Raw genomic sequence first — 20000 nt, 5'->3', positions numbered from 1 at the left:
CATATCTACAAACACACACACACACATCTACAAACACACACACAAATATCTACAAACACACACAGCACACCCTTCATCTTCTCATCCCTTTATCCCTCATCCCTTGTCAGCACAAGATACACATCTACAAACACACACACACACACACACACCACAACACTACAAGAGAAACACACACACACACCAGAACACTACATAACACACACACCACCAAAACACTATAAGACAAGACAAAACACAACACCTACATCAACGCAACACCACACAACACCTACAGCAACACAACACTACACACCTCCAGCAATACAACACTACAGCAACACACAACACTACACAACACCTACACCAACACAACACTACACAACACAACACCTACAGCAACACTACACAACACCCAATCCAACACAACGCTACACAACACCTACACCAACACAACACCTACACCAACACAAAACTACACAATACAACACCTACATCAACGCAACACCTACACCAACACTACACAACACCTACAGAATCACAACACTACACAACACCTACAGAAACACAAAACTACACAACACCTCCACCAACACAACACTACATAATACCTGCACCAACACAACACAACACAACACCTGCACCAACACAACACCTCCACCAACACAACACTACACAATACCTGCACCAACACAACACCTCCACCAACACAACACCTCCACCAACACAACACTACACAATACCTGCACCAACACAACACCTCCACCAACACAACACAACACAACACCTGCACCAACACAACACTTTCACCAACACAACACCTCCACCAACACAACACTACACAATACCTGCACCAACACAACACAACACCTCCACCAACACAACACTACACAACACCTGCACCAACACAACACTACACAACACCTGCACCAACACAACACAACACCTGCACCAACACAACATCTGCACCAACACAACACTACACAACACCTACACCAACACAACACTACACAACACCTGCACCAACACAACACAACACCTGCACCAACACAACATCTGCACCAACACAACACTACACAACACCTGCACCAACACAACACAACACGACACTACACCTGCACCAACACAACACAACACAACACCTGCACCAACACAACATCTGCACCAACACAACACTACACAACACCTGCACCAACACAACACAACACGACACTACACAACACCTGCACCAACACAACACAACACAACACAACACAACACAACACGACACAACACGACACTACACAACACCTGCACCAACACAACACAACACGACACTACACAACACCTGCACCAACACAACACAACACAACACAACACAACACTACACAACACCTCCACCAACACAGAAACACGCCCCATGTTTTCTGATTCAATCCAACATGTCTAGTCACTCGCAGTGAATCCACACCTGAGTCTCTCGAACTCCACGTCCTCCACCAGGAAGTCTCTGGTCTCCACCAGCTTGTTGATCTGCTGCAGAAGCTCTTCTTCTCGCTCGTGATGCTCCTGAGACTTGTGAGCGTCTGTCGGGTCACATGACCAGCGTGAGACACACACCTGTGCGGTCAGTGTGCGACTCACCTGGAACACAGATGAGCGTCTGCAGCTCTCGCTTCACTCGAGTGATCTCTCTGCACAGCTGGATGTCGTCCATCCTGGTTTGAAGAAACTTTATTGACACGTTTGGAGACACAGGCGCCTCCAGGTGTAAACACAGGTGTTTGTTGATGAAACACAATTTCCTGTGTGTGACGGTGACTTGGATAACGGTCTGCTGGATGACTCACACATGTCACTATCAGATCTCACACACTTTCATCTGTTGTGTTATTACAGTGACGACAACACCGATGACACATTTATACACGTCTACTGACATCCTGTTGTCATGACGACTCATGAAAATGATTTGTGTTTTGTTCAACCTGAGAAAATACACACAACCCCAACAAAGAAACACACACACCACCCCAACACAAAAAGAGAAACAGACAAACCGCCCCAACACAGAAGCATACACACAACCCCAACACAGAAGCATACACACAACCCCAACACAGAAGCATACACACAACCCCAACACAAAAAGAAAAACAGGCAAACCACCCCAACACAGAAACACACACACCAGTCCAACACAAAAAGGGAAACATACAAACCACCCCAACACAGAAGCATACACACAACCCCAACACAAAAAGAGAAACATACACACAACCCCAACAAAAAAAGAAACAGACAAACCACCCCAACACAGAAACACACACACCAGTCCAACACAAAAAGGGAAACATACAAACCACCCCAACACAGAAGCATACACACAACCGCAACACAAAAAGAGAAACATACACACAACCCCAACAAAAAAAGAAACAGACAAACCACCCCAACACAGAAACATACACACCAGTCCAACACAAAAAAAGAAACATACACACAACACTAACAAAAAGAGAAACAGACAAACCACCCCAACACACACACCAGTCCGACACAAAAAAAGAAACATACACACAACCCTAACAAAAAGAGAAACAGACAAACCACCCCAACACAGAAACACACACACCAGTCCAACACAAAAAAAGAAACATACACACAACCCCAACACAAAAAGAGAAACAGACAAACCACCCCAACACAGAAACACACACACCAGTCCAACACAAAAAGAGAAACATACAAACCACCCCAACACAGAAACACACACACCAGTCCAACACAAAAAGAGAAACATACAAACCACCCCAACACAGAAGCATACACACAACCCCAACACAAAAAAAGAAACACAGACTCACTAAACAAAGGTGTTGGTTTGTGTTGCATCAGCTGCTCACGTGTTCATTAAGTGACACGACATTTAAGTGTGTTGTTAACTTGACTCACACACTCATCCTCCCACCGTCACACAACAGCCGCTTCTATAGTGTGAAATAATGAGGAGGATACAAAGGTGTGTGTTGTTGTTGTTGTGTGTTCCTCCAGAGACTCACATGTATCTGAGCTCAGACTCTCGTCGCACCAGCACGTCTCGGATCCTCTCGATCTTGACCAGCTCGCCCTGGATGTCGTCGGCGGTGATGGAGGAGTCGGCCATGGACACCACGTCTTCTGGAGACACGTTTGAGCGTAAGAAAGAACTCTGACTCGAGGCCGCCCCCTACTGGTGACGTTAAGATATGCAGGTTAGCATGACATCATCAACCGGCGACAGAGCAGCTTTATGATAGTGTTGATATGTAGGGAGTAGAAAACGTGATGTCATCAATGTGCGTCGGACGTATTAAACATGTACGCCTGAATAAAAGAGTTGAACCCTGACAAGTGACGTAAACTCTCACCTGGCAACATAAACCTTCAAAACCTTCCTAGATCCAGATGGAACAACTGAACTACTTCTGAACTCCTTCTCCGACTCCTCCTCATTCTGAACATCCTCCTCATCCTCCTACTCCTCATCCTCCTCCTTACCCTTCTACTCCTCATCCTCCTTCTCCTCCTCCTCCTCCTCCTTACCCTTCTACTCCTCATCCTCCTCCTTACCCTTCTACTCCTCATCCTCCTTCTCCTCCTCATCCTCCTCCTTACCCTTCTACTCCTCATCCTCCTCCTTACCCCTCTACTTCTCATCCTCCTCACCCTCCTCCTCCTCCTCCTCCTCCTCACCCTCCTCATCCTTCTTCTCACCCTCCTACTCCTCACCCTCCTCCTCACGCTCCTCACTCTCCTCCTTACCCTCCTTCTCACCTTCCTCACCCTCCTCCTCACTCCTCCTCACACTCCTCACCCTCCTCACTCTCCTCCTCACCCTCCTCCTCCTCCTCACTCTCCTCCTCACACTCCTCACTCTTCTCCTCCTCACCCTCCTCTAACTCCTCCTCACACTCCTTACCCTCCTCCTCACTCTCCTCCTCCCCCTCCTCATCCTCACCCTCCTCACTCTCCTCCTCATCCTCCTCCTCCTCACCCTCCTCCTCCTCACCTTCCTCACCGTCCTCCTCACGCTCCTCCTCACGCTCCTCCTCATCCTCCTCCTCCTCCTCACCCTCCTCCTCACCCTCCTCCTCCTCCTCCTCACCCTCCTCACTCTCCTGCTCACCCTCCTCACTCTCCTGCTCCTCCTCCTCCTCCTCCTCCTCACCTGGAGCGATGACTCATCGTCTTCAGCTCCTGATTGTCTTCTAACCTCACGTTCTTCTGAATGAAAACACTATGATCCTCAGCTTCTCTTCACACGTGTTGATGCTCATGAAGCTGAACCTCCTCGTAAGGTAAGGTAAGGTAAGGTAAGGTAAGGTAAGGTAAGGTAAGGTAAAACTGTATTGATAGTTGAGAACATGAGTCTCTGAATAAAAGTCACTGCAGGAATGTTTCATATCAAAGATGTTGAGGCGAATAAATGTTTATCATTGAGATCAGAAATAAACACTTTTCTTAATACATTCTGGTTGAACAATAATAATCACTTTTGTAGGATGTTAATATACATATAAAATAATAATAATAATGTGACCAAAACAAGTAGTGGGAAATATAGAAATGAATATATGATAATTTATGCAAAGACAATTTATTTCATTTAATTTATTTTATTTGTTTATAACTGTAAATACATCAATACAGAGCTGGCACAAAACATACTTTTATCATCCAAATGATATTTTATTTTTTTAAAGACCAATTTATGACGACAAATAATGTTGTATGTATTAAAAAATAAATGAATGGTTTGAACAAATAAAATATAGTCAATAAAGGTGAAGATTTGAGTAAAAGATTAAAAAATAATCAAATAAATGTATTTAAATGAAACATGAAATATGATCAATTAAGATCTTCATGCTCCTCACCCTCCTCCTCACGCTCCTGACCCTCCTCCTCCTCCTCCTCCTGATCCTCACGCTCCTGACCCTCCTCCTCATGCTCCTGACCCTCCTCCTTCTCCTCCTCCTGCTCCTCACGCTCCTCACCCTCCTCCTCAAGATCCTGACCCTCCTCCTCCTCCTCCTCCTGCTCCTCACGCTCCTCACCCTCCTCCTCAAGATCCTGACCCTCCTCCTCCTCCTCCTCCTGCTCCTCACGCTCCTGACCCTCCTCCTCATGCTCCTGACCCTCCTCCTTCTCCTCCTCCTCCTGCTCCTCACGCTCCTGACCCTCCTCCTCACGCTCCTGACCCACCTCCTCCTCTTCCTCCTGCTCCTCACACTCCTCACCCTCCTCCTCACGCTCCTGACCCACCTCCTCCTCCTCCTCCTCCTGCTCCTCACGCTCCTGACCCTCCTCCTCACGCTCCTGACCCACCTCCTCCTCTTCCTCCTGCTCCTCACACTCCTCACCCTCCTCCTCACGCTCCTGACCCACCTCCTCCTCCTCCTCCTGCTCCTCACACTCCTCACCCTCCTCCTCACGTTCCTAATGCTCCTGACCCTCCTCCTCCTCACCCTCCTCGTCCTCCTCAACCTCCTCCGCCTCCTCACCCCGCTCCTGCTCCTCCTCCTCCTGACCCAACGCCTTCTCCTCCTCCTCCTCCCCCTCCTCACGCTCCTAATGCTCCTGACCCACCTCCTCCTGCTCCTCACGCTCCTGAACCAACTCCTCCTCCTCACCCTCCTCCTCCACCTCCTCCTCACCCTCCTCCTCCGCCTCCTCCTCACCCACCTCCTGCTCCTCTTCCTCCTTCTCCTCCTTCTCGTCCTCAACCCGCTCCTGCTCCTCTTCCTCCTCCTCCTCACGCTCCTAACGCTCCTGACCCACCTCCTCCTCCTCCTCCTCACGCTCCTGACCCACCTCCTCCTCCTCCTCCTCCTCACGCTCCTAACACTCCTGACCCACCTCCTTCTCCTCACCGTCCTCCTCCACCTCCTCCTCCTCACCCCCCTCCTCCGCCTCCTCCTCACCCCCCTCCTCCGCCTCCTCCTCACCCACCTCCTGTTCCTCTTCCTCCTTCTACTCCTCCTCTTCCTCCTCCTCCTCCTCATCCCCCTTCCCAATTACATTAAATTACCTCATATTTAAAAAAAACAACTAATAAAAAGCAATAAAAAGGTTTTCATGATTATTAATACCAGAAATATCATTAAATAATACTTTAAAATAAATAAACAAAGTGAGGATTTATAATATTATTATGTATTTTAACTTTTGTAACGGTTTTTATTGACACAAATTAAAGCATTGATTCATTGATTCAATCTCCTGCTGGACAAAAATACTTTTATGATATTTTCAATCAACAACAGTTTCAATGGTTCCTCTGACTCACCTGCGCTCTTCTTCTTCTGCTCCTCCACAGATCCGTACCTGCTGCCACATCCCTTCTTCTGCTCCTCCATGCTGCTCCTGCTGCTCCTGCTGCTGCTGCTCCTGCTGCTCCTGCTGCTCACGGGGACTGGGATGGATCTGCGCGGACATGAACACGCGTCGCTGCAGAGGTTCTGGTCTCATGAGCGAGGAGGACGAGGAGGACGAGGAGGAGGAGGAGGAGGAGGAGGAGGAGGAGGAGGAGGAGGACCAGCAGGAGACGTCGACGGATTCTGGATCCACCGGAACCGGTGATGCTCGGCACTCGCCCCCTGCTGGTCAACAGACGCGTGACACCCAGCAAAAATGTTTATAAACACGTTCATGGTTTGAAAATGTAACCAATATATGTTACAAAAATACTCAAATTACACAACAATGTGTTTTGTTAGTAACGCAAAAATGACTGTAGTTTGAAATCCATATTAGCAGCCAAGTTAGCAACATTAGCAAACTAGCTTCTTGTAGCGTCAAACCAGACCAACAAATAAAAATAGTAATAATAAAAATCGTTACAGTTGTATTATTGTAAAGAATCTAATAGTTATAATCAGCCATTTAGCTTCAACTGTAACAAATAATTGTTAATCTTGTTAGCAACATTAGCAGCCGTATTAGCAACATTAGCAGCCGTATTAGCAACATTAGCAGCCGTATTAGCAACATTAGCGATATAGCTTTAGCTAGGAAAATAAACTATATTTTAAACAAAACATTGGTCACACAATGTACAATCTCTTAACTTGTAACTCCTTTTATCGTTTATAATTTAATTAAAAGTGTTTGGAATGCTGTACTTACCTCTGCATTATGGATGATAGCATTTGAGCTAGCAAGCTAGCAGAATGTGAAAATAAAGTGGGTCGACTTTAAACAAAACTTTATTAACGTGTGACGTAATAAGCAATTAATTCCTCACTTATTTATTTTCGACTATTTTAACTAAACATAGCGTCTTTTTCTTTTGTTACTAAACAAAAAATATATATTTTTAAAGATTCTCAATAATGTTCAAAATAAACCTACAAAATATAACGAAAATATATTCATTATGATCTGAAATGACTTGAAATTAAATAAAACTAAATTCATTATCATAAATAGGATACAAAAATACCACATTTTCAGAAATAATACATTTAAAAACGTTGTTTTACAATACGATACAAATATAATTGAAAAATAGGTGGAGCAGAGGATCGAATAAAAGCAGGTTAGTCACCGCGCGTCGTTTTCTTTTTATTAATCTCACAAACACCTGCTGAGTGTTTGGTCGGCTGCTCAAGCGCGGCTCGTCCTCCACCAGAGAATCCATCGATCGTCTGTAAACGTCAACCTTGGTTCTAACATCGACACAAAGAAAAACACATTGAATTGTGAAGATTATTTAAGCTTTATATCTTATAATCCTGACAAGAGCATTTAGAAGTGAATTACATTTTTATTTCACTCTGACATAACTTGACATGTAACCATTTAAAACACAAACGAGTCACACGTCAATGAAAGATGAGCTTCGTGTCGAGATATTTTCAAGAATGAACGTCAAAGACATTTCAAAACACTGCAAATAAAGTCTTCATGGAGGATGAAAACCTGAGCGACGGGTCCGAAAACAACCTGATGCTCTTCATCCTCAACGAGATGTTTGGCATTTGAGCATCAAGAGGATCACGCGGGCGAAGCAGGATCACACCCCTCCTTGTGCACACAAACACACACACACACACTAACACACACACAGTCAAGACGTTAAGCGCCTTTACTGACATCTTCTAACAGCTCGTGTCGAGTCGAGGTGCGACTATTTAATACTAATTGTGTCTTTTTTTTTCAAAGAAATATTTGACCTTTGAACTCGACTCTCGCTCCGAGTGAAGACAGTCGATCATCACGTCGGTTTATTCATGAGGAAAATAGAAAATCTCATTTAAAAAAACACCTGATGAGTTTATCAAGTCATTTAACTTGAGTACAGAGTAGTTATAACCCAGTAATTACAGAATAACAAGTCATAATGTTAAGGGAAACAAACCACTAGATTGAAAATCTTAAATTAGATTTATTTCAATAATTCACGTCATTAAACTGACATTAAAGTTTATTTAAAAAAAATTATGGAAGTAAATCAGTGACATCAGAATATTTAATGGTACATTTTTTTTATTTAAATTATATTTACTGTATCTATTTATTTTATTGTATAATTTGTATATTGAAAGTTTGGATCTAATTTCATTGAATAATTGAATTTTTAAATCGAAAATTCCTTTACACAGAGTTTAATATATATTCTAATTCCAAATTATTCCAAAATAAAGTTCCAAAAATTCCAAATTCAATATATTTAAATGTGTAGCCTTTAGAATTCACCATTTTTTGTGTAAAAAAAATAAATAATTAGTTTATTCTACCTTGAAATACATATATTATAGTTAAATTATTCAAAACAAACAAATGTAAACTTTCAATACAAAACTTATTGAATACAATGATAACAACAAAAACTAACTTTTAAATGAATAATCCAAGTGTCAACATTTGAAACGTTAAATTCAACCATATAATAAATATACATGTTTTTATACGTCTCTCAGTCTGACCTAAAAATATAATAAGCATTTTTCATATAAACTGTTTTTATTCTTCCAGGAAGTGATTCTTGTCCTGTGGGTTCTATGATCGGATCCTCTCGTCGCTCGACTCTTTGGTCTGGCAGCTAGAAAAACGGCAACAAAACCGTCCAATCAAGAAGCTGCTGCTGCTTCAAGCTCCGCCCCGATTGGCTGGAACCAGGATCACATGGCGAGTCCGGCGGAAGGAAATAGAGTCAAACCTTTGGTTGAATCTTTCAGATCGATTTCCTACAAAAGATCGTCTTTCGTTCGCTCAGGAATGATGGAAGTGTCCTTGAAACCCTCAGCGGTTCATCCTTCGCCCGTGGTTGTTGTTGCTGCGGTCGTCGGCCATGGCTTTGTCCAGCCAGTCCTGCTCCTGGTCCGACCCGGAGTCGCTGGCCTCGCTGGCGTCCGCCGCCAAAAGTCTGGAGTAGTTGATCCTGTGCTGGCGCGGGGTCTTCAGCTGCAGGAAGGGCAGGCAGGCGCACCAGACCAGCAGGACCAGCGCCACGCCCCGGAACAGCCACAGAAGTCCCACCTTGTGGGCCACGAACCCCCCGGCGAAGCTGCCCAGGCTCATGCCCAGGTGGAGGACGAGCGACTGGTAGAGTCTGCTCACGCTCCGCTCGGCCCCCGGCGTGGCGACCTCGTGGCACTGGTTCTTGACGGCCCACCAGAACGCTCCGATGCCGAAGCAGCTCAGGACCTGAGCGGGCAGCGCCGCCCAGGGGCCCCAGAGGAAGGAGTAGTAGACGGTCTGCAGGGCGAGGACGGCGGCGCCGACCGCCAGCAGCCGAGCCGAGCTGAGGAGTCGAGACACTCGAGAGGCCATCAGCGGGTAGAGGCCCTGCGCCAGCAGCCCGGCGGCCAACGACACCCCCATGTGAAGCTCCTCGCTCCCCTCGTCCTGCATCGCCCACAGCAGGAAGTTCTCGGAGGCGGAGGTCGCCATCCCGAACAGCAAGGTGGTGAGCAGGCACAGGAGGGCGCGAGGAGATCCGTGGACCAGCTGCACCGCCTTGAAGAGCCGGTTCAACTTCTCCCGCTTCTTATGCACGCCGGACGGGAGGAAGCAGGCGACGGGGAGGATGAGCGCCACCGCCGCCGAGTAGCAGAAGACGTGGACGGCGCTCCTGGGGAAGCGTCCGGCGACGTCGCACGGCAGGCGGCTCACCAGCAGCCCGGAGCCTCCGACGCCGAACGCCGCTCCGAGTAAACCCCACCAGCCGGTTCTGCTGCTCCTCACGTAGCGGTCCGACGCGTCGGCGAAATCCAGATGCTCGTAGAGGCCGTCGTCCGCCGTCCACTCCAGCGGCGCCGACACCAGCTCCCACGCGGACACGATGATCAGAACCAAGAAGAAGATCTGATCTTTGGCGTCCATCTTCTTCAGTTTGGACAAGAAGTCCAGCGGTCCTTTCAGCTCCTTCTGCTTGACGTTCTCGTAGAAGGTGGACCTCCTCTTCCTCGCCGGGGACCCGGAGACGGCAGCCGTCGGGATGAGGACCTCAAACCCTTCGTCTGAACCGGACCGGTTCTGCTGAGGTGGAGATTTCACCGTCAGGTTGTCGGCGAGCGCCGGGGACGTGAACATGGCGGCGGCAGATTTGGTGGTGACGAGCAGATCGTCTCCGGTCGCGCCTTTCAAGACGGACGCGTTGCAGAACCGGAGCTGGGCGTCGACGTCGACGGGAGGCAGAAGCACCAGGATCAGAACCGCCAGAGCCGAGGCCACGACGGAGGCGTTGATCACCAGCCGCCGCTTGTTGTAGAGCTCGGCCAGCAGGCTGGAGGCCGGACGCCAGACCACGGCGATGAGATGCCTGGTTCCCATGACGATGCCCGCCATGGCGGCGGTCATGCCCAGCTGGCGGAAGTAGAGCGTGAGGAAGGGCATCAGGCAGGCGTTGGCGCACGAGCACAGGAAGTTGAAGACGCCGGCCAGAGCCAGAGTCCTGCTGACGTCGATCTGTTGGTTCCACCTCATGGTCCTTGAAGGTCCTGAGAAGGAAGCAAAGACACGAACTTTAACACGACGAAGATGATTCGCAAAAGAAGGTTTTACGACGTCGACGTGTTTGGTTCAAACGTGCGTCAAAGGTTTGGCTCTTTGTTCTGAACTGAACCCGTTTGTCGAGCGGCTTTAAAGAAAAGGTCAATAAACGAAACCTTGTTTGTTTTTCTACTTTCTTGACCCACACAAGGCACAAAAACATGTTACCACTTTATGGAAGAATTAAACCACATTTAGTCTCGAATTCAACGTGTTTACGGTGATTTTTATCATTAATATTATCTGTATTTCACAGACATTCAAAGCAACCTTCAAAACAAAGGATTAAATATTGACATTGTTTCACATTAAACATGTTTGTTGTCAATTTAGATCATCTTGTTAATGATAAACATTATCTTTCATCTTTATTAGATTTTTTCACATGTAAACAAGTTAATTTAAACGTTATTTATTTTTGAATTCTTATCGTAAACTACTGAAAACTTTAATCACTCATCTGACTTGACATTGACAAAATCATATCTTTATCAACTTTCACTTAAATACTTTAATTATTTCTTTAAAATATTAACGTAAGTTTACGTTTCATTGTCATTTAAATTGTTATTTTATGAATCAAATAATTTCTACTTTCATTTTACTTGTAAAACCTATTGTTAGTTGAATATAAAACAAGTAATTTTATAGTTTAAAAAAGAATGGAAACGTGCACGCGCGCGCCTCACCTGTCTTAATCCACGTCACGTCTTCTCAGCGACACACGGTTCAGCTCCTGCTCAGGTGTTCTCGGGAGGAAACTTCTCGTCATAATCCAGCGATGAGAGTTTGCTTGACTTGAGCTTCTACTGTAAACATTTGTTCACCTTCTGCGTCAAACACCTGTCGCTCTCTCCGCGATGACGTCACGCCAACAGCGCCCGAGGTCGCAGCGCCCCCTGATGACCCGGATGTTGACCCGCTTCTTAGTTTAATGTTATTAAAAGATAATCTGCGTTTTTATCAAGTATATTAACGAGGTGATTCAATATGTAAGTTTCAGTGACACTAGAGTATTTCATTTAACATTTGACATACTTTTTTAAATGTGATTTATTTCGGGTTTTTTCAATAATTGAATGTTAAATATCGAATATTTATCAAAATTACAGCATTTTCCACGCAAACTTTCACATTCTAATTCAAATAATTTCAAAATACATTCTCTAGAGTCGATATTTTTCCATTCGTAGTCTTTTGAATTCAATCTAAAAATGTTTGTTCAGTTCAATGTTTAAAAAAAACGATTTAAATTAAAAAAGTCTATTTTGACTAAACTTATAATGAGAAAAAACACAATATTATTATTGCTACGGTGGCTCAGATGTTTATGACAAATTTCCGAACGTTGAAACCAATTTTTATCTTTTCCTGAAACAAACGTACAACTTCCTGAAACAATTTACAAATTTCAGAGTTTGTGAATTTGTTTTGGACTTCTGGGCCACCGTAGATAGCACTTCTATACATCCATCATTTAAGAAATTAGACAAATAGTTATTTAACGCATATTTTTATAAAATTATTGATGACATGTTTGTTCTTAGGAGATCATTTAAAACAATTAAAAACTCTGCAGCGAGAATTCTGAGCCGCTCTAGTAGAAGAACTCACATTTCTCCGTACTGTTTTGATTGTTTAAGCGCTTTGTGACCCTGGTCTGGAAAAGCGCTACAAATATAAATGACTTACTTACTCCACCCATGAGAAGTTTCAGTCTGGCTTCCGTAAACATCTACGGAGACATCTTTATTGAAAGTGACATCATGATGTCGGCTGACTCTGGTAAATCCACTGTTCTGGTTCTCTTGGATCTGTCGTCAGCCTTTGACACAGTTGAACCAGATCCTGCTGAGAAGACTGAGGGATGAAGACTGTCTGGGTCTGTGTTAGAATGGTTCTCATCTTACCTTTCTGGGCGCAGTTTTAGTGTATCTGTCAATCAAATGAGGTCTGAATCGGCAGATCTGTTGTGTGGAGTCCCTCAAGGTTCTGTTCTGGGTCCTTTATTGTTTTTGCTGTACTTGATTCCCCTCGGTAAAATCATTCAGAGATTTCCAGATGTTTCTTATCACATGTTTGCTGATGACATCCAGCTCTACTGCTCTGTTGATCCAACTGAGCCCCAGAGGCTGAACTTAGTCAATTGTTGCTAGAAATCAAACAATCAGTGAAAACACTTTGAAGCTAAATGTGGACAAAACTGAATCTCTGGTGATTGTTGATGATAAGATTCCAGGGTTGAGTCAGTACTTGGGTGACTTAGGTCAGTCTGTCAAACTGAGCCTGAGAAACCTGGGTGTTGTATTTGATAAAGACATGTCTCTTGTTCAACACTGAAGAAAACTGACCAGAAACTGTTTCCTTCAACAGAGAAAAATCTCTAAACTTAGGAAAATGTTGTCGGAACATGATCTGGATCTTATAATCCATGCGTTTGTTTCTTCTCGTCTGGACTATTGTAACAGTTTGTTTTCATGTCTTAACAAGAAGGATCTTCTCGCCTGCAGTTCATACAAAACTCAAAAGAATTCTGAGCCGCTCTAGTAGAAGAACTCACATTTCTCCTTAAAACTCTTCACTGGCTTCCAGTTTCTTTCAGGATCAACTTTAAAATTCTGGTTCTTACTTTCAGATCTATTCATGGTCAGGCTCCTCCTTACATCACTGATCTGATCCAGCCTTACACCCCAGCTCGGGCTCTGAGGTCTGTGGATCAGAATCTACTTATGGTTCCACGCACACGACTCAGGACCAGAGGAGAGAAATCCTTCCAGACTGTTGCTCCTAAGCTTTGGAACGATCTTCTCTCTCTTTGCTCTTGATGATCTACTGACTCCTTCAAGAAACATCTGTGTTTGATGATCTACTGACTCCTTCAAGAAACATCTGTGTTTGATGATCTACTGACTCCTTCAAGAAACATCTGTGTTTGATGATCTACTGACTCCTTCAAGAAACATCTGTGTTTGATGATCTACTGACTCCTTCAAGAAACATCTGTGTTTGATGATCTACTGACTCCTTCAAGAAACATGTGTGTTTGATGATCTACTGACTCCTTCAAGAAACATCTGTGTTTGATGATCTACTGACTCCTTCAAGAAACATGTGTGTTTGATGATCTACTGACTCCTTCAAGAAACATCTGTGTTTGATGATCTACTGACTCCTTCAAGAAACATCTGTGTTTGATGATCTACTGACTCTTTCAAGAAACATGTGTGTTTGATGATCTACTGACTCCTTCAAGAAACATGTGTGTTTGATGATCTACTGACTCCTTCAAGAAACATCTGTGTTTGATGATCTACTGACTCCTTCAAGAAACATCTGTGTTTGATGATCTACTGACTCCTTCAAGAAACATCTGTGTTTGATGATCTACTGACTCCTTCAAGAAACATCTGTGTTTGATGATCTACTGACTCCTTCAAGAAACATCTGTGTTTGATGATCTACTGACTCCTTCAAGAAACATCTTAAGACGTTTCTATTTGTTCAGGCTTTTCCTTGAATTTCTCGAACTCCTGTGTTGTTCTCAGTATTATCTTGATCTTTAAAGTATGTACTTTTTTGAGTATTGTTTTGATTGTTAAAGCGCTTTGTGACCCTGGTCTGGAAAAGCTCTATATAAATATAAATTACTTACTTACTTACTTACTTACTATTAAATCATTATTTCACGTGTTAACTTTCGCGACATCGATTGAGAAATTGACGACCTTCTTGTAAAATTGCTCAAATAAATTCAGATTGAACGGATGAATCACGATCATTTATTCCAAAGACAGTTCTACTGCGAGTACCTGTGGACTGTTTATTTTCATATGTATTTGTAAGTATTATTGAAGGGCTGCGAGTCATAAATCCACGTGGAATCATAAATAAATAAAACTGCAGTTGAAGGATCAAGGATCATGGGTGTGAGGCGGAGAAGGAGGCGATGGGGAGGCAGAGCAGCGAGCAGTAGGACGGGTGGAGAGGCTGGACCTGACCCGGCGAGGGCGGGAAGGACTTCCAGTCGGAGCCACTTCCTGGTTTGGAGCACAAGGACACCTGGAGCCTGAGAGAGAGACAACGCTTTCACACCAACATCTCCTGGATCTCGGGGTCATCTGACTGACCTGGTCACGCCCTGGATGATCTTCTTCTGGTCCTGGTCCAGACACACGGCGAAGGTGGTTCCGTCGGCCGAGGCTTCCACCTCCACTGTGTCGACCTTCACCTCCGACACCAGGAGCTGCTGCCGAGAGACGGTGAAGATACTGGAGTCTGAAGGAGCTGAAGTTCTCACCTCGTTGTTGCTCTTCTTGACCTTGTGGCTCGACTTCTTCACCGCCTCAGTCGTCGTCAGCAGCAAGATCTCGCTCCTGGAGTCGACGCCTGGTTTCAAGTATTGATAGATTTGTATCAATTGAATTGATTGATTAGAGTGAAATGAATTTGAACTTGTTTGTATTTCAGGTTGAATCTCTTGTTTAGAATGAAGAGTTTGATCTTGTTATTTGAATTATTCAAACATAAAATGATCTAAATTCAATATTTTTCATTCAGTCTTTGAAATTCAACATAAAAACGCCACCAGACAATACTAGACGAGCACCGAGCTACTTCATCATCTACTTGATCGAGTAGCTCGGTGCTCTGTTGCTCATGTCTGGTGGCGTTTTTATGTTGAATTTCAAAGGCTAGAAATAAAAGACTATTGAATTTTAAAAAAAGTTTTTTTTAATGATTTTTAATAAGAATATCAAACTGTACGTGTAAAAAAAAGTATTCCTTCAAAAATAAATGTTTTCATTAAATTATTATCTTTTTTAAATACAAATTCAACATTTTCAAATAAAATAAATATTGGATCCAATTCTTTAAAAAGGTTGATTTTTTTTTCCTTTTTTTCTCACACGTAGAGTTTGATATTCTAATATTAATTATTCAAAAACATATGTTCTAAATTCTCTATTTTTTATTGCTAGCCTTTAAATTCAACATAAAAATATCTGTATAATAAAGTCACCAGACAGCACTGAACGAGCACCGAGCGTCTGGATGAAGGTTGTTGACATTTTTATATAGAATTGAAAAAGGATAGAAATTCAAATACATTGAATTAATTATCGGAATAAAAAGATCAAACTCTATGTGAAAAATCATTAATTAAAAAAATATACCAATTTATTTTTTATTTATTATTTATTATTTATAACTAATAAATTCAAAATTAAAATATACAGTTACTGGATTAAATTATTTTCAAGTTTTCAATATAAAAATGACTGAATTAAATTCATGGAATAATAAAGAATTGAATAATACAATCATTTGTTAAATTGTTTCAATATTCAATACATGTAAGTAAGTAAGTTAGTAATTTATATTTATAGAGCTTTTCCAGACCAGGGTCACAAAGCGCTTAAACAATCAAAACAATACTCAATAAAGTATATATTTTAAGGTCAAGATAACACTGATAACAACACAGGAGTTCCTTTCTGCCTCTTGGACGTGAGGCGAAGGTTTCCTGAGCTTCTCACCGAGTTGCTCTGGTTTCCTGCAGGCTTTGAACAGGTTGATGGACGAACATGTCGTCTCCGTCTGCGTCCACTGCGTCCTCCCGCTGATGAACACCTTGTTGAAGGCCACGCTGAGGTTCAGGGGTACGCCCGCGTGGTCGAGTCCCAGCCTCTTGCCGGCGGCGCCTGCAGGCGACACGTGGTATTACAACGAGGCCGGTGGTGGCGGCGGCGGCTCGGACTCACCCATGGCCTTGATGGCTCTGGTGGCGGCCGTGTGTCCGAGCTCCACCGAGTGCACGAACACCTCGCTCCTCCTCTCGCCGCCCGCCAGCGTCAACTGTGGGTCAAAGTTCACGAGGTCAAGTCGCTTTATTCAGAAACCGGTGAACTTGAGCCGCTGACCTCGGCGCGGTAGAGCTGGACCAGGACCTGGTGATCCGCCAGTCGACAGTAGTAGAGGACCAGGTCGGCCAGGAGGGGGACGTTGGAGCTGCTGTTGGAGACGTCTTTGCAGGACGTCTGGAGACGAGAGTCACGTTCAGACACGACTAATGGAACCGAGACGATGAATCGGATCTTTCTGTTCTTCACATTTCAACTCCCGGCTCGACCCACCTGACAGAGGAGCTCGGAGGAGAGCCCGAGAAGACTCAGGATGTTCCGCTCGTACCAGGGGTCCATCTCCGCCAACATCTTGGCGATGTCTGTGGTGTGGTCCAGCTGTGACTCCTGTCTCGGACAAACGTCTTTAGGGCGTCAAACTTGAAGACCTTCATTCAACTCACCGTGGCAGGTTTGTCCGCACGTCCTCGCAAGGCTTCAACTCTCCTGCACGGGATGAAGTAGAAGTGGAGTCTGCAGGTCTTCGTGAGGCTCTTGTGTTGGCGCTCCTTCCTCTGAAGGTCACTGTACGCCCTCGCCAGCCGACCCACCTCCCGGTCACCCCCGAAGACCACCACGCGCACGTGCGTGACCAGGTCCGCCTCCACGTAGCTCAGGATCGGCCGTCTTCGCAAACAGACGTGCTTCTTGGGCACCAGGTTCTCCGTCGTGGGTTTGGGTTCCGGCGATTTGGTTTTGGACGAGTCGTTCTTAAAGCCCAGACTGTGGACCCGGCGACACATCTTTGGACTGCGAGTCGGCCTGAAGCTCAGCAAGCGCTCGACGCCCAGGAGGGATTTGGATTTCTTCTTGGGCTTCTTCCGTTCCTTCGCTTGGACGTCGTCCTCCAAGTCCTCGCCGAAGTCGCTTTCCACGCCAGAAGACGCCGACAGGGCGGAGCAGCTGGAGGACGCGGAGACGGTGGAGAGCATGGAGTCCCGAGAGGAGCCCGACGCTGTGGAGATGCGGTGGTTCTGAAGATCTTGGAGAACTTCACTCTCCTCAAGCTCCAGGCTGTCGTTGTTACCGCCGTCGTCGTAAACTTCCACATTGACGAAACATTCCGGCGCCGGGTCCAGATCCTCTTGTCTTGAGAGGACGCTGTGGAGAACGTCTGGATGAAGAGCAGAGAAGACGTGGCGTTAGAATCGTGACAAATACTCAATTGAAGACAGTTTTAACAGGTTTACCGAAGTTGTCGTTATCCCAGCAGCACATGTGGTATTTGGGGAAGGGCAACGGGAACGACTTCACAGGAGTTGAGGACGTTGGAGGACCTGGGAAGACGAAGGTGATACAGATCATTACGACGTCAACATCAACAGCTCGGGACGTGTAGGTTCTCCTTCATCCAGGTCGTTGTTATCTGTGGGGTTCCGAAGCCATGGAAGTGAACGCAGTAGCGTTGAGGAACAGTTCCAAGGAGCTGAGCTGAAGACCTTCTCTTGCTGACCCTCACTACACCTGCCAAACAAATGGGTTTCCACGACCCACCCATTGATCTTCTCCCGTTTGTACTCCTAGCAAGCATCTCCTCGAACTGAAGAAAGTTCTGGGATGGGAGGTGAAGAAGGTTTTCCCAGCTACTCAGGCCACTCTCTTCAGAACCCCCTGGCTAACGTCCGAAACCTCTGAACCCTTTGAAACGACCACCAGAGACCATCGTGAAGTCCGTCCTTTATATACCTCTGGGACCACTGTCTGGGCTGCTGTCGTCAAGGCCACCTCTGATCTTCTCCATACTCTCCAGGAGTTCTTCTCTGGCCCGGTCGAAGTCCGCCGTGGCCGCAGCCTTCTCCATGATCCCAGTGACCGTCTCCAAGACCTCCTGCAGATCTTGGGTTTCCCTCCTCTGGAGAACATCTGACGTTCACTCTAAGACTCAAGGACGTGGGCGGAAGGAAGACGAACCTGCAGGGCGGCGTGAAGCGAGCGGAGATCTGGTGTGGTGCCCATGGCGGCCTGCAGGGCGTGTAGGATGAGGGTGACGGTGATGTCGCGGGGCGACTGTTGCGAGCGACTCATCTGCTCACAGACCGACCGGACCTCTGGGGAGACGTCCTCGTCCGGGCTCAGGAGCAGGACGGTCCTACGGAGCAAGAACCAAGGAGAATCTTCGACGTCTTCGATGCTATGGTAGGTGAACTTACATGGTCTTCGAGCCGACGGCATCGGAGGAGATGCCGTGCTCCGTGCGCACCAGCCTCTGGAAGGAGATTCCTGCAACGAGGGTGAGTTGAATGGATGCCGGCGAGGAGACAGAAGGAAGTACCTGGAGCGCGGAGCTCCTGGTGGATGAGGGTCAGCAGGCGTCTGCTGGCCGAGCAACACGGGTCCGGCCAGGAGAGGAATCTGTGGAACAGCTCGTAGGATTCCTCCAGCACGGCGAAGCACGGAGTCAAGTACGGAACCTGCGACCAAACCAGAGTCACAAGGAGAGTTTTTCCAAACAGGAGTGAATGAAGCAGAGTTTTAAAGTATTGTTTCATTTGAAGCATTTAATTCTTTTTTAATTAAAGAAATGTTTTGCATTATTTTATTGAAAATATTTTTTTCTTTTGAAGCAAGTTTTTTTTTAATTAAGCAACTTTTATTATTATTGAATTTTCTTACATTAAATCTTTGCTGGATGTTAGAATCTCTTGTTACTGAAAATATTTCTTTTAAATTAAAGAAACTTTTTACCAAAGCATTTTTAATGAAGCATCTATTTTCCATCAATATATTTATTTTTATTAGTTCTTGTTGTTTTTTTTAATCGAAGGGACTTTTCTTTTTTTAAGCGTCTGTTTAATAAAAATATATATTTATATTCAAACTTTTTTTTTATCAAAGCATTTATTTTTTAAACAAACCATCTTTTTAATTGTATTTAATCTTTATTTATTATTTATTATTTAGTTTGCTTTTTATGATTGAAGTAACTTTTTTTTAAGCATTTTTTATTGAAAATATTTATTTTCGATTGACGCAACTTTATCTTTATTAAAGCAACCTTTTATATATTAAATCAACCTTTTTTATATTAAATCAACCTTTTTTATATTAAATCAACCTTTTTTATATTAAATCAACCTTTTATATATTAAATCAACCTTTTAT

The 20000-nt window shown here is 44.7% G+C and overlaps 3 protein-coding genes across 10 annotated transcripts in view; all 3 read right to left on the bottom strand.

The window, feature by feature from the left end:
* Positions 1-6589, bottom strand: part of LOC148064392 (bMERB domain-containing protein 1) — a 7929-nt gene extending 1340 nt beyond the window's left edge. For 3 of the 5 annotated variants that reach the window (XM_087809391.1, XM_087809392.1, XM_087809390.1), the window contains exons 1-4: positions 6290-6589; positions 3021-3138; positions 1603-1676; positions 1430-1544 (exon numbers count right to left, since the gene is read on the bottom strand). In XM_087809391.1, coding sequence (XP_087665517.1) covers positions 1430-1544; positions 1603-1676; positions 3021-3138; positions 6290-6359 — 377 coding nt within the window. In that variant the 5' untranslated portion in view covers positions 6360-6589. The remainder of the gene's footprint in view (positions 1-1429; positions 1545-1602; positions 1677-3020; positions 3139-6289) is intronic. The other 2 variants (XM_087809387.1, XM_087809389.1) reach the window with 2 other exon arrangements.
* A 1205-nt stretch (positions 6590-7794) lies between these two features.
* On the bottom strand, positions 7795-11836 carry mfsd6l (major facilitator superfamily domain containing 6-like). 2 transcript variants are annotated; one of them, XM_087809073.1, is made up of 2 exons: positions 11688-11836; positions 7795-10946 (listed from the first exon to the last, which is right to left on the bottom strand). In XM_087809073.1, the coding sequence occupies exon 2, from the start codon at positions 10930-10932 to the stop codon at positions 9247-9249; it is 1686 nt and encodes a 561-aa protein (XP_087665199.1). In that variant the 5' UTR covers positions 10933-10946; positions 11688-11836; the 3' UTR covers positions 7795-9246. The 2 variants fall into 2 exon arrangements, with proteins under 2 accessions (XP_087665199.1, XP_087665200.1); XM_087809074.1 differs by having other exon boundaries at positions 7795-10936.
* A 2927-nt stretch (positions 11837-14763) lies between these two features.
* The window catches only part of LOC148064390 (phosphoinositide 3-kinase regulatory subunit 5-like), a 10615-nt gene continuing 5378 nt past the window's right edge, over positions 14764-20000 (bottom strand). Inside the window, exons 5-17 of one of the 3 annotated variants that reach the window (XM_087808709.1) lie at positions 19171-19309; positions 19049-19118; positions 18810-18987; positions 18585-18750; positions 18089-18175; positions 17303-18012; positions 17133-17246; positions 16920-17036; positions 16761-16854; positions 16536-16700; positions 15296-15384; positions 15126-15244; positions 14764-15064 (exon numbers count right to left, since the gene is read on the bottom strand). In XM_087808709.1, coding sequence (XP_087664835.1) covers positions 14917-15064; positions 15126-15244; positions 15296-15384; positions 16536-16700; positions 16761-16854; positions 16920-17036; positions 17133-17246; positions 17303-18012; positions 18089-18175; positions 18585-18750; positions 18810-18987; positions 19049-19118; positions 19171-19309 — 2196 coding nt within the window. In that variant the 3' untranslated portion in view covers positions 14764-14916. Of the gene's footprint in view, positions 15065-15125; positions 15245-15295; positions 15385-16535; positions 16701-16760; positions 16855-16919; positions 17037-17132; positions 17247-17302; positions 18013-18088; positions 18176-18584; positions 18751-18809; positions 19013-19048; positions 19119-19170; positions 19310-20000 lie in introns of those variants that run through there. The other 2 variants (XM_087808711.1, XM_087808712.1) reach the window with 2 other exon arrangements.

Source organism: Callionymus lyra, chromosome 15, assembly GCF_982586985.1.
Source record: "Callionymus lyra chromosome 15, fCalLyr1.hap1.1, whole genome shotgun sequence".
Lineage (NCBI taxonomy): Eukaryota > Metazoa > Chordata > Actinopteri > Syngnathiformes > Callionymidae > Callionymus > Callionymus lyra.
This window is presented reverse-complemented; position numbering and strand designations above follow the sequence as displayed.